The sequence below is a fragment of the Heloderma suspectum genome, chromosome 3, assembly GCF_057233095.1.
Source record: "Heloderma suspectum isolate Gila_16-S chromosome 3, 16-S_ref, whole genome shotgun sequence".
In the NCBI taxonomy this organism is placed as follows: Eukaryota; Metazoa; Chordata; class Lepidosauria; order Squamata; family Helodermatidae; genus Heloderma; species Heloderma suspectum.
The window spans coordinates 40,837,965-40,851,629 of NC_139460.1; the positions used below are offsets into that span (position 1 = coordinate 40,837,965).

A 13,665-nucleotide genomic window follows, 5' to 3' on the forward strand; every position below is an offset into this window, starting at 1 on the left:
AGAAATTTTCAAGAGCAAAAAATGCAGGACAGCTGTAGTTAACATGTGAAACTTGTCTGTTTGGTGAATTAGGTATTTAACTGAACAGAAATGGGAACTCTCCCTAAGAACACACACTCTTTTGCCCTATCTTTTAATGACAGCAAAAACATATTTCAAAGTGTTTGCAAGTTTTCCTATGAAAACGAATGTTTCAATTTAAGCTTTAATTTGTTAACTCTGTGTAACTTACAAAATGTAGGACATAATAGGTATGCATACAATTAGTACAAATTCATTCAGAGTTGTACAGAGAAGGCTAGTTATATAGCTTTACATATATAAAACTAACACACACACACACACACACACACACACACATACATACATATATATATATAGAGAGAGAGAGAGAGAGTTTTGTATATAATGTATATAATTGCCATTATAGTTTTACATATATGAATCTGAGCATAAATGCTTATATAATCTTCAATATGTCTGTGGTAGGTATATACTAAAAATGTATTTTTTCTGGGCTGATCGCAATATAACTGTTGGCACTTGTGGCATATCACTTTTGAAAGTGACCCTGTGGTATTTTGGACATGAAAAACGATGGGTTTTTTCAGTTATGACCATGTGAGCAGGATTTGCTCATAGGATTGCCCTTGGAAAATTACAGCGCTCAGTAATTCTTTTGCAACTTTACCTAAACATGTTCTCATAGGAATAGTTTGAAACATCATTGCATAAATTATATATGTGAATTAAGAGTGCTGTGGTACCTTCAACACTAACAAATGTATTGTGGCATATGAGTTCATGCAGCAGAGCCCACTTTGTCAGATTCTTAAGAATCGTTCCAGTGCTAGACTAAAGAATTAGTTGTGGCTTTGCCAAGGGGAAGTAGTCATCTTTGGCTCTCCTGATACCCTGAGAACAAAGTAAATTGTACTTTGTGTCCACATATTACAAATAATTACGAATATACCTCAGAGGTAGAAGCAAGTCTTTGTTCTATGCCAGCTATGTGTTGGTGGTGTTCTGCTCTTAGTTCCCCAATGATACAGAAAGATACAGCAGTTCTGTGAGGGTTTCTCATTCTCCTTTGCCACTGTCTTTGATATGGGAAGCATACATAAACACAAAAATGAGAATCATTTTTGCCTTGTCCCATACACCCATATTTCCAGTCATATAGATAGCATTAGTTTACTTTCTGATATAGGAACTTCATATTACCTAATATGGCATGCAAGTATGAATTCATTTCTTCTCATGTTCATTACTATACTGTTTGTTTTCAGTTTCATCATAGACAACTTGCATAGATCAAATGAAATAATTTTTGTACGTTTCATGCATTCAAATGTGTGATTCATTTAGAAGTCTAATGTAATGACTTTCTTTTCAAGACTGAACTGGAGAATATTGAAGTAACTCAGGGCATGTCAGCAGAGACAGCAGTGACTTTCCTTAGTCGTCTGATGGCTATGGTTGATGTACTAGTATTTGCCAGTTCACTAAATTTTAGTGAAATTGAAGCTGAAAAAAACATGTCTTCTGGAGGCTTAATGCGACAGTGCCTAAGGCTTGGTAAGTTTGCATAGAACAGCTCAGTGCATTAAATAATTACTTACAGATCAATGAAATGAGGTTACAATGAAAAAAAATACATGTGGAAGCTGACCTCGTTTTGACTCTGATGGAGTAACTTCGGGGCATTTCAGGCTTGTTAACATGGTAAAGTGATTTCTTCAGAAATACACTTAAAGAGGAGAGAGAGAGAGAGAGAGCGCGCAAGTATGTACACCCACCCACCCACCCACATACACAATTGTACACGCTTGTTAGGCTTTGCTTAAGGACTTTCTCTATACCTCCTTATCTTTTAGTGAAATATTGTTTTCTAGCAACTTGAGGTCAGCAAAATCTAGAATCCAGTAACAGCTGAGAATATCTGCATATTCTCTTTCACACTATAGCTAATTTTTTCCCATGGCAATTTGTCTGTTGTTGAACACATGTTCATCTGCACTGCAGAACCATTCATAGCATCTACCTTTTTTAATCACTTTAATTTATGGTTTTTGAGGAAAACATCTAGCTCAGATTAATAAACAGGGATCATCAAATAGAGTAAGGGGAGCAAGCATTTCGCTTGGTAGCAGGACTGGGTGATATCTTTATCTTATAAAGCGTGCTTTATCCTATCGCACGTAGGGTTTTTTAAAGTTGAACAATTTTAGCAATTTGTTGAACACATGCAAGGAGTTTCGTGTCACCACTTTTGCATTGTTAACTCCACTGTGCATGTGTCCAGGCAGAAGAAAGTCCAGAAGTTGTAGATCAAACCCAGCCTGCCAGTACGCTGAGCTGACAACAAAGACACACAATCCACAGCAAATGAGAGTTGAAGTCTATGAAAAGCCTCACAGTACTTTTCATGCAAGTCTTTAAAGTTTCAATTAAAGGACAGTCCATTTGCAGAGTGACTCCAAAAGCCCAGATGATGATGGATCCAAACACAGAAGGCTTCGAGCAATGATGAGATGTTCCTAGCAAAGGCTCTTTGCCTTTGCATCAGCTTAAAATGGAAGGCGTGACTGTAAGACACCCCCTTTAGCCTTTCAGCAAGGCTCCTGTCTAAGCAGAGCATGCTCAGCCCTCCAGCATTGACGCTTCAACCTGGGTGACCCTTCTGCAAACCCCACCCCACCTCTGTCAGGTTCTCATGGACAGCTTTCGGCCTCCCTGCCTGCCAAGGCCAGACCAGCAGGTGGACAGGGAGCTGGGTGACTCCCCTTGGCTCTGCTCTGAGAACGCTGACAGAGATACGCTCACACAGTGACCTTCCAGAGGGGCTGAATAGGCCCAAGCCCTTCCAGGCTACTTCTACTCAAATCTTAGCTATAACCTACAAGGCTCACTGCAGTACTGAAGCTGGGCCCTGACAGCTGACTGCAGTGGGTAAGAGCTCTACCCCCAGAAGGAACTGCAAGACTAGTTTAACAAAAGCACTTAAGTTTTGAATTAAATCAAATAAGAAATACTTCAGTAGAAAATTGATTCACAGTACAAATAAATAACTATATTTTAAAACAATATAGTGAGGCAATTTTCTTTCTTTCTTTCTTTCTTTCTTTCTTTCTTTCTTTGAGAGAGTTTACTCTTAATGGTAAGGTAAGGTACAGCCAAAGGGAAGTGATAACAGTTGAAGGAATTCTTGCAGTCTCCAAAATTTTCAGTCTCCAAACCTGGTTTATATACACACCTTAAGTAGATTTTTAGACAAAACTTGATACTGCTCTTAAATGTTATGATGGCTATACTCACATCACCATTCTCCTTAGGAGTCCTTATTTAAACTCTTTCACATACACTCTATGAAAATGACACTCCCCTGGTCTCCCTGCTCTGTCCATTTCTTGCATGCTTATATGAAACTGCCACTGTGCACTCTAACCAGCAGCAGCTCTCCAAAGTCTCAGGCAGAGGTCCTTCTCAACCCTGTGGCTCTTGGGCTTTTAACTAATGTTGCCAATCATTGAATCTCAGATCTTTTGCTTGAAAAATATATGCTCCACCGCTAAACTGTTGCCCTTCATCCACAGTCATTTTGTTTCCTCTCCCATCTATATGCTTTCTGCCAGGCATCTCTTTGTCCCTTTCTATTTGTCAATTTTCCTTCTCCTTCATGCTCTCCTTTTCTGAACCATCCTAGTTTCACCCTACTTGCTCCTCCTCTTTCATCAGAATCTCCTGGAGCCCAGCAATACAATTCACAATTCACTCTTTCCCATCCCTTCTATTATAACTTGCAAACATGTAAGAGGGTCTATTTTAATATGTTTGTTACTGTGCTGTTCATACTGCTGCTGCTAAAAAAAGTATTCAAGAGCAATAGTATTTCTGAATGAAGTTAAACTTATGTGATTAAGAGATAAATTTAATTCTGACCTCATTTTTGCCCAGTTTTTAGGTGCTAAAATTAAATCCAGCTTTTAAAGGTATGTTATTGTGATTTATTATAGCAGGAGGCAGCCTCAGGCACTATGATATGATATTATTCCATTATGGCTTTCTCAATTTGATTAATGTATAAAAATGGAATATTTTATAATTTCTTAAACTTTTTCAGTTTGTTGTGTTGCTGTGAGAAACTGTTTGGAATGTCGACAAAGACAAAGAGAGAGGGTAAACAAATCTTCACTAATCAGCAGTAAAACTCAGGAGACTCTTCAGGGTATAAGTGCAACTACTGCTGCTAAGGTAGAGTATCTTTAATATATAGGATACCAGTGCATTAACTAAATGAATAGGAAATAATTGCAACATGTCAACCAGTCTTTTAAACTGGCAGTGATGATTTCTCACTTCTGTAATACAAAAGTTATTCTTTTCTATGAATCCAGAGGGGCAGTCTTCCTGTTGGTCAAGAGACAGAATCAATCTTCTGACTTCATCAAGGGGAGGTTCCATGTAGTCCTGTATGTGGATAGCCTATACTACAGCATTATATGAACTTACCTAGTTGTTGTAAGCAGGATATCAGAGAAGATAATAAAATAATAGAGCAAATCAAAAATCTGATTTGCAATTTTCTTGGAGAGTAAACATGGTCAGGTAGATGCTACTGTTCTTTGTAGTCAGTCCCTGAATTGGTGAAGCCACCAATCTGTCTATGTTTCTTTAAGCAGATCTAGACATCTCATTTGGATAACCTTAGACAAAGCAGGTGAAATACTTTGGTTGTGGAGCTTATATTGACCTTTTATCAAGTGAGTCTGGCACCGTATATCAGGAGCTTTAAAAGTTTTTGACATTAGTAACCCATTTCTGAGTTTCAGAGAACTTCTCAAGCCTGTTGCATCCACATGCAATATAATCATTAAAATTAATTATTTTTAAAAAACATTGTATAATGTAGGAGCTAATTGAAAAATAAGCTGATTGTATGTTCCTGGTGTTGGCACAGGATATATTATGGGATTCCTAGTCATAATCAATTAACTTAGAGTGCCAAATTTTATCTGTGAAACCAGCTTGTATATATATCACATTAGAAACAACAGAGATACAAAATATTTGGGTCTTAAGGAGCAATTTTGAGTCTGCAACTTTCTGAAACTGTATAACTATTGTGTGTTTAGACTCCACTGGAAAATGTTCCTGGTAACCTATCTCCTATTAAAGATCCTGATAGGCTTCTTCAAGATGTTGATATAAATCGTCTGCGAGCAGTTGTATTTCGTGATGTGGTGAGTACTATAGTGCGGCAGCTTTTCTAAAATAACATAATGTCCATGTTATGTGCGTTCTCTAAAAAGCCAGACGTATTTGTAAATCTATATTATCAATCTTTTTCCTCTTAAAATAGTTGTTATGCATACATTTATATCTGTAAATTGAGACACAGATTATTTTTGGAATTCTTAAAGGCTGCTGGTCACTGTCTTACTATTTTATCTGAAAATAGTAGTTCATTGAGTAGAAGTTACTCCCTTGATCATTTAAACTGCAGTGTGGAACTGACGTAAAACTGAAAAATAAGGTCGAGCTGAAAGTTCTGCCTTGAGAACTTCTGGTTAAAAACCGTTTCTAGAAGTAAGGTTGAGATTCAGGGACAAAATTATTTGGAAGGTTTGGGAAGCTTGCTCTTTGGCTGCACTGGCAGTGGTCTCTCCCACACGTGCACACACACATACACGCTGCTGCTGCTGCCACCACAAGCAGCAGGGGAGATCCTCTTGGTGGCCACCATGACGTAGAGGAAGTGCTCAAGGTAGCATTGTTGGGATAGAGTGTGGGGGATGAATGGCAGGCAGCTTCCAAGAGGCTGTTGTGGTGCACATTGGCACCAACAACATGGGAAAATGCAATTGTGACATCCTGGAAGCTAAATTTAGGTCCCTATGTAGGAAGTTGAAAGCCAAGACCTCCAAGGTCCTGCACAGGGCCCTGTCATTGCATAGGGCCAGCTAGACAGGCAAAGCTGATAAGTCTGTATGTGAATGAGAAGATGGTGAAGGAGGAGGGATTTAGATTTGTTAGGCACTGGGGAACATTTTAGGAGATGCTGGGCCTGTACAGAAGGGACGGACTATATTTGAACCACAATGGAACCAGCCGGTTGGCACTTAACATCAAAAAGGTGACAAAGCAGCTTTTAAACTCAATCCTGGGGAAAGCTAGGAGCATCCAGCACATGTTGAATCATCCTTAGGAGATGAGGATGAAAATGTTTTTGATTGCACAGATGAGGATGAGGTGGAAATAGGTCACAGTCATATTCTAAGCAGTCATATGGGCCAAAAGGCCATGGCATAAAATGCACATGTCAGAGACATTTCACAAGGGATGAGTATAGGTGCTTCTGTGCTCACCCATGATTAGATTGTGGATGAGGGAGCCGATCTGGCATGCATCACCAAAAATTGTGAGCGAGCTGGGTGGGGTTGATCTGACCCAGCTCTGCACCCAGCTCTGCACCTATGCAGCATCAACCCAGGTTAGAGAGCCGGGAGGTAGGGGGAGTTGCTGTGGTCCATAAAAACCTATCACACTGTGGTCCAGAAGGATACTATCTCTCTCACCAGGAAACCCCTCTGGATCAGAGTGGACTATAAGAGCATATACCTAGCATTGGGCCACTGAGACAGACTGGGGATGTTGTTGGCCAGTAGCTCCTTGACCGAGCTGGCTGAGGTAGTCTCGAGTGTGGTGTTGGAGAACACCAGGATGTTCGTCCTGGGAGACTCCAACATTCATGCTGAGGTGGCCTTGACTGGGATGGCTTGAGACTTCATGGACTCCATGACAGCCATTAGGCTGTCTCAATTTGTCATCAGGCCAAAACATAGGACAGGGCATACTCTCGATTTAGTCTTTGCCTCTGGACATGAGGAGGATGGTCTGGATATTGGGTTGGGTGGGTGGGTTGAGGTTGCCCCATTGTCATGGTCAAACCACTATCTGGTGAGGTTTGGGTTAACAATGGCAGTCATCCCCTGCAGAGGTGGGGGACCCATTGATGGTCTGTCCCCAACGTTTAATGGAATCCCATGAATTCCTGAATGCACTGGGGGAATTTTCAGTAGCCAGAGCCAGCGATCCTGTTGAGGCTCTAGTCACGCTATGGGATGGTGAGGCACAATGTGCTGTTGACACGATCACTCGTGAGCACCCTCTCTGGTGCTGTGGAGCCCAAGGTGCCCTGGTTCCCTGGTGAGCTCCAGGTGATGAAACAGGCTGGGAGGCTAGTTGTAAGTGGTGGAAGACTCACTGTGAAGTCGACTTCTGTTCTATGTAATACCTACATGAAACTGCTAGGAGAAGGCATTTAGGAGTTGGGGATTTGCTGTCATCAACATGCAGATAATACCCAGGTTGGTCTCTCTTTTTGATCTGATGCACAGGAAGCAGAAATTTTAAACCAGTGCTTGGGTGCAGTAGTGGTTATGAGTGAGTGAATAGAAATCCAGAAAAGATAGAGGTGTGGTTAGTCAGTAGAACGATTAAACTGGGATTGAGGATATATTCTGTTTTGGATGGGGTCATAGTCCCCTTGGAAGATTAGGCACATAGGGTGGAATCCAGTGGGGCTTTTAAGCCTCTACCGACACCCCTCGAAGTTCTTTCCGCAAGCAGGACCCACTGCTTGTGGAAGGAAAATTTAGCACTTCCGAGGCAACTGGAAACGAGTGAAAACACTCGTTTTCGGAATGGGGCAGATCAGCAGAGCTCGCAGAAGGGAGCTCTGTCGACCTGCCCCAATCGAGAAATGAGCATTTCCGCTCATTTCAGGGCTTCCACTGCTTGAGCAACAGAATCAGCAGGGTGCAAGAGAATTGGCAGAGATTTAAGTGCCCTATTGGATTCTGCCCATAGGCTGGGAATGCTTCTGGACCTGGCCTTGCTCCTGGATGCTCAGGTGGTGGCCGTGGTCAAGAGTGCTTATACACAGTTTCAGCTAGTGCATCAGCTACACCCCTTCCTGGATAAAGCAGATGTAGCCACTGTCACACATGCCTTGGTCACATGCAGATTGGATTACTGTAATGCGCATAATGTGGGGCTGCCTCTGAAAAGTGTTTGGAAAATTCAGCTGGTGCAGAATGTGGCCAGATTGGTATCTGGAGCCTGCTTTACTGATCAGAACTCCAGTTCTATTCCAAATACACTAGCTTCCAGTTTGTTTCTGGGTGCAATTCAGCATGCTGCTACAAAGACCTAAAAGGTTTGGGACCAAGATATGTGAAGGACTAACCACTCCCATAGGATCCTGCCTATTCACTGCATTGAACATCAAACACCCTGCTATGCATCCCACCACTTTCAGAAACATGGCCCAGATTATAGAACACCCTTTGTAAAGAGGTGTGGTTGACTCCCTATCTTTATGTTTCAGAGATGCTGCTAAGAACTTTTTATTCTACCAAGCTTTCAGTGTGGTTTGATGTTTTTATCTCTCTTAATAATTTTCAGATTACGTTTATTATTGACATGCTTTACTGACGTGTGTTGCTTTGAATTCATTTATAAAGAAAAGTGGATAGAAAACTTGAAGTACTTAAAAAAAAATACATCTCACTTTAAAAAGGCCTCATCAAAGCAATGTTAAACCAGAGTATAATCACAGATTATCACAGAGGCCCATTGGCTGGGGCCAAAACAAGTACCAGGCTAACATGGATGTAGGAATCTGATGCTTAGGTGTGATTGAAGCTTTAAGGATTTATATGTGTCACTTCCTTAGAGATATTATAAGATTGGGCAGTATCTAGCACAGAGCCATTAATTCATTTTTACGAGACTATAAATGTAGGTTTAGCATAATTATTATGGGATTTAATTGTAACTATATTATTTTTAAAATGTTAATTTTATTGATTATTTTAAAAAAAGATTAAAGTACCTGATTTTTAATTTTTTTTTCCTGTCCACCCAAGTACACACACATTTTTTTTTTTACATATGTGATGTGCTTGCTATAGAAACGTCAGTGTAACACTAGGGTTTCCTGCAGCATTTGCCTTAAGACATTTGAAAGCAGATCAAGAATAGATTCTTGAGTCCTCTAGTAGCAAACGTGAATGGTTGGGTGCCTGTCAATTGGGAAGTGAAAGGAGATGGTAGCTTCTACATACTCAAGGGACTCAGAAATACAGAAATTTGTAAATTAAGAGAAAATTCATTTGAAAGACACAGAAGCTGCCCAGTAGGAGTCTATATACTTGAGCACACTCCGGGAGAGAGCGGAGGACAGGAAGTCCTGGCGTGTTATGGTCCATGGGGTCACGAAGAGTCGGACATGACTTAACGACTGAACAACAACAAGGAGTCTATATGCTTACAAAATGCCAGTGGCATTGAGCCTGTAGACCCTGTAGGTGGGAAGCCTATGGTCTGTGGGCCAGATCTGATGTGTTGCCTAATTTTGTCCAACCCTCAGCTATAGCCAGATGCCAGGTGATTTCAAATTTAATTCCAAATTTACTTATTCAGGTGATGAAGTTTGTGACAGCCACATACCATATCAGTTCCAATTTTGGTAGCATGAGATTAGCAAAACGGGATTAGAGGAATACATTTAATTTCATTTCTCATCATCGTGTTGGTTTTTACTGCTGAGTTTTGAGGTTGGTTCTGTAGGGATCCTATATGTGTTATGGAGAAAGTGTGCAGAACAATCTCTGTCCAGCCCTCCCCCCATTGTATATACAAGGTAACATATAATGTGGGTGCTAAGTATATAATGTGTGAAATAGCCCTCAGGAAATTTTAAGTACTATAGGTTTTGATCTAGAAGTGTTGGTTAAGTATAACAGAAATATTAAGTACATTCTGTATATTTTAATTATATTCTACTGTCTTTTCTACAGGATGATAGCAAACAGGCACAATTTTTAGCTTTGGCTGTGGTTTACTTCATTTCTGTGTTAATGGTTTCCAAGTATCGGGATATACTTGAACCACAACGAGAAACTGCAAGATCTGGAAGCCAGGCAGGTAGAAATATCAGGCAAGAAATAAATTCACCAACAAGTACAGGTACCTCTGTTTTACAGTTTATGTTGCATAATTTTTAGACTATCGATATGTGACTATAAAAATAAAAGTACAGATTAAATGACACCTGTTAACCTTAATGAGTTTCTGATTGTTTTGTTTTGATTAAATTGGTCTGAAAATATTTCTGTTTTCTCTGTCCATTTTCATTCCTAGCATAGGTTGGTCTTTTTCTTGGACTGTGGGAGATATGTGGTCAAAAGTTCTGTTGGCTGCAGATATGGCACCTCCTTCTACTGTAACCAATGTAACTTCCCATCTATTTTTTTTTCTTTTCGCATATGAATTCAATTTTTATTTTTATTTTAGCTCATCATGTTATTTGAATCCACCTCACAAGTTATGTGATTTTCCTCTGTTCCTCTGCCACTTTGTGCCAAGCTTAGTATTTTTGCACTAGAAGGACCAAAGCTCAGTAGTAGTCCATATGGTTTGCATGGAGAAGGTCCAATTCTTGGCACTTGAAAGAATGAAAAGAAAAGGGGCCAGGGGGAACAATCATCCAGCATCTGATGTGGAAGACATTTGCCTGGGATCCTGAGGAATTGCTGCCTGTCAGAGTAGACAATACTGGGATAGATGAACAGTAATTTAAACTGGTATAAAGTATCTTCTGTGTACTGACAATTAATGCAAGACTTGGCATGGATGTAACAAAAGTACCCATTTCTTTTCACCAATGATAAGTACTTTTGAGTGCTAATGGGAAGCTCTAGGCATATTCAAGGCATAACTTGAGCAAGGGAAAAAATCACCTATTTTCACCTTCATCCCTGCCTGGGATGAAACAATATTGAATTTAGCAAATTATCATGCACAAACGAACATTGTCCTGACTGAGTAGCCAGTATATGGTTGCACAGAAAATATGAACCACATCCATTGTTCCTAGCACGTAACTGCTATCAGAAAGTTCTGTAATAAGACAGGATATCTAGTCAGCTGAAGGATACATAAATAGAATCATAGAATCATAGGGTTGGAAGGGGCCTACAAGACCATCAAGTCCAACCCCGTGCTCAGTGCAGGAAGCCCAGGCGGTCTCCCATCCAAGTACTAACCAGGGCTGAACCTGCTTAGCTTCCAAGATCAGATGAGATTTAAATTATCCAGTGTTTATTTGTCCCAATCCTGTTCATCCAAAGGAAGTATTATAGCATGCTTTGAGTATCAGGAAATCAGGAGTTTTATAGAAGATCCTGTCCTTTTTCTTAAATATCAGTTGCCATTCATGGACATGAAGGAAAACTCTCTTGCCTCCCTGGCAAAAAAGGGTAAAGGTTTGTACATTAGAGGTCACAAAATTATCTGGGATTGCATTATTGAAAAGTGTAATGGCTCTGCTAGTAAAGTAATGGCAGTTTGGGATTTCCAGTCTAAGACTATGTACAAAAAAATACTCAGAGGATATGCTTGGTGTCAGTACGGCTATGACCTCAGTTTAATTTTATTCATCAGTTTAAAAGAAAATATTTCATAATCCAAAATTGTACAACGTTTCCCCCAAAATTTGGAAAAAAACTCAAAAAGTCCTTGGAAAAATCCCCCCCCACACGTTTCAATTTTTTTAAATGGATATTCAGATCTGTAGTTATAGGGCAAGCATGGGGAACTTCCCCACCTGACGTGCCAGCTTGTCATATGGGGAAAATTCCCCCATGCCTGCCCTATAACAGGCAGGGCAAATTTCTTATCTCTAATGAGCGTCTTTCCCTGCTCAGCACCAGGAAAGGCTTCTTTTCTCAAGCTGAGCAGGGAAATTGCCCCTACTGCCTGCCCCCCGCTGATCTTCCTGTATAAACTGGAGAGGGCTTGGAAAGGTGTGTATTTGAATGGTTGTGTGTGTGTGTGTGAGAGAGAGAGAGAGAGAGAAAGAATGGGGTGACCATGTCCACTTTGTGTTCTGGCCACACCGATGGTTGGTATGCAGCTCCTAAGAAGTTTCCCGTGTGGCAATCTGGTCCCCAGACTGAAAAAAGATTCCCTACCCTTGTAGTAGGAGAACTGGATTAAACCAGCTCTACCCTGGGTCATCCTGCAAGGTCATAAACTTGAAAGGAAAGTTTATAGTGATGTCTGCTATTTGGGGGTCTCCCATTTTAGGTGTGTGTGTGAATTCTTACCTTAGTCTCTCTTGCCCAACCTAGAGGGGAAAGGATAAGACTTAGAGTGCAGTATACATTACCTTTTAAGACTGTGTGATTGGAATGTTCCATTTATACACGTATGGATGTTGGAATGAAGACCAACATTTGATGACAGTGATTCCCAAATTTATATCACAAAGTATTTAATTTTATTTCAGCCAGCTTTTTTTTTAAAAAAAAACCTTGCAAATAAATGAAGTAGCTCCTTAGTCTTCTTTCTTATGTGATATTCTGTCTCCTATAGCCAGAGATGAGGCCAGATTATTTTTGGATTGACTCTCAGCATATGGAGGAGTAAAAATATTCTAAACATTCTAAGAATGTATAATTTTGCTTTAATTAGGCATATATAAACAACTCTTATAAGTACAGATCAGGTTTTCCCTAATTTCATGCATTCATCACTTCAGTTTTGCATAACTTCAAAGGAGACGTTTCTTCAGAGTGCAAGTCTTGCAAAATATTAATCTGATTGTTAGAAGCACCGATGTAATGTAAATAACTTTTATATGCCTAAATATGTTTTTTTTTAATTTCCTGTAGTAAGGCAAATGCAGATGCTTACTTAGTTTCTTTTCAGTCTGAGAACCCTTCTGAAAAGCTATTTATTGCAAGCGCTGCTTAAATCCTTTGGGATTTACAGTCTTGCGTTTCTATGACTGAGTGGACAGGTCAATGGAAATCTAATATGTAGTAGTTTGCTTTTATACCTATTCACTTTGTGTATTTTAAATTCCTTATCTGGTGGTTTAATTATCACATGAAAATTACACAGAAAACATTAGTGCATTAATGTCTGTCTAGTGCAGAAATGGACAGTGTGGTCATAATTTTGCCCAATTAAAATGAATGATCTAGCCTCTTGGATTGCTGAGATGAAGAAGCAGTCAGGAGTTTTGTATTAAGACTATTTTTCTGTTGTCTACCATATTAATTTGAGAATCATATTTTTAAGGTTCTGTTGAATTGGTTTATGGCTGTGCAATGTGTATCCATATGCATTTTTCTTCCAGACGAAGGTTGTGAAATCAGTACACGCTCACGTGTTTATCAACTTACACCTACTTATTTTCAGGCATACATCTTTGAACTACTAATCTTTCATACTGCTTATATTATATTGTGAAGCTTTTTAACTTTAGAATAAAACTACTGACATTGTTTATATCACTAAACTTCATGTGATTTCCTTTATTCAAATCATGACCATGTAATTCACCTTTATAACTTAGTTTGCTGATATATATATTCCTGCATTATATATATTCCTATATTTAAGTATTTTTAAATATACTTAAGGTGTATACTCTAATTTTTATGGTAGTCATCTGATTAAAGAAATCAGCAAAATACTAGTGACTGTGTGTTTGTATTTAGTGTGTTTTCCCATTCGTTTATTATTCCATATTATTCCTATTCCAATACTGGAGTAGGAAACTACTGGTTTCATGTAACTATTCCAGCC

The 13,665-nt window shown here is 39.5% G+C and overlaps 1 protein-coding gene across 2 annotated transcripts in view; it reads left to right on the forward strand.

Annotated features, from left to right (window-relative positions):
• Nucleotides 1–13,665, forward strand: part of NBEA (neurobeachin) — a 595,906-nt gene that overhangs the window by 154,080 nt on the left and 428,161 nt on the right. For both annotated transcript variants that reach the window (XM_084843013.1, XM_084843014.1), the window contains 4 exons: nt 1,398–1,578; nt 4,124–4,254; nt 5,136–5,243; nt 9,867–10,035. In XM_084843013.1, the coding sequence (XP_084699139.1) occupies nt 1,398–1,578; nt 4,124–4,254; nt 5,136–5,243; nt 9,867–10,035 (589 nt within the window). The remainder of the gene's footprint in view (nt 1–1,397; nt 1,579–4,123; nt 4,255–5,135; nt 5,244–9,866; nt 10,036–13,665) is intronic.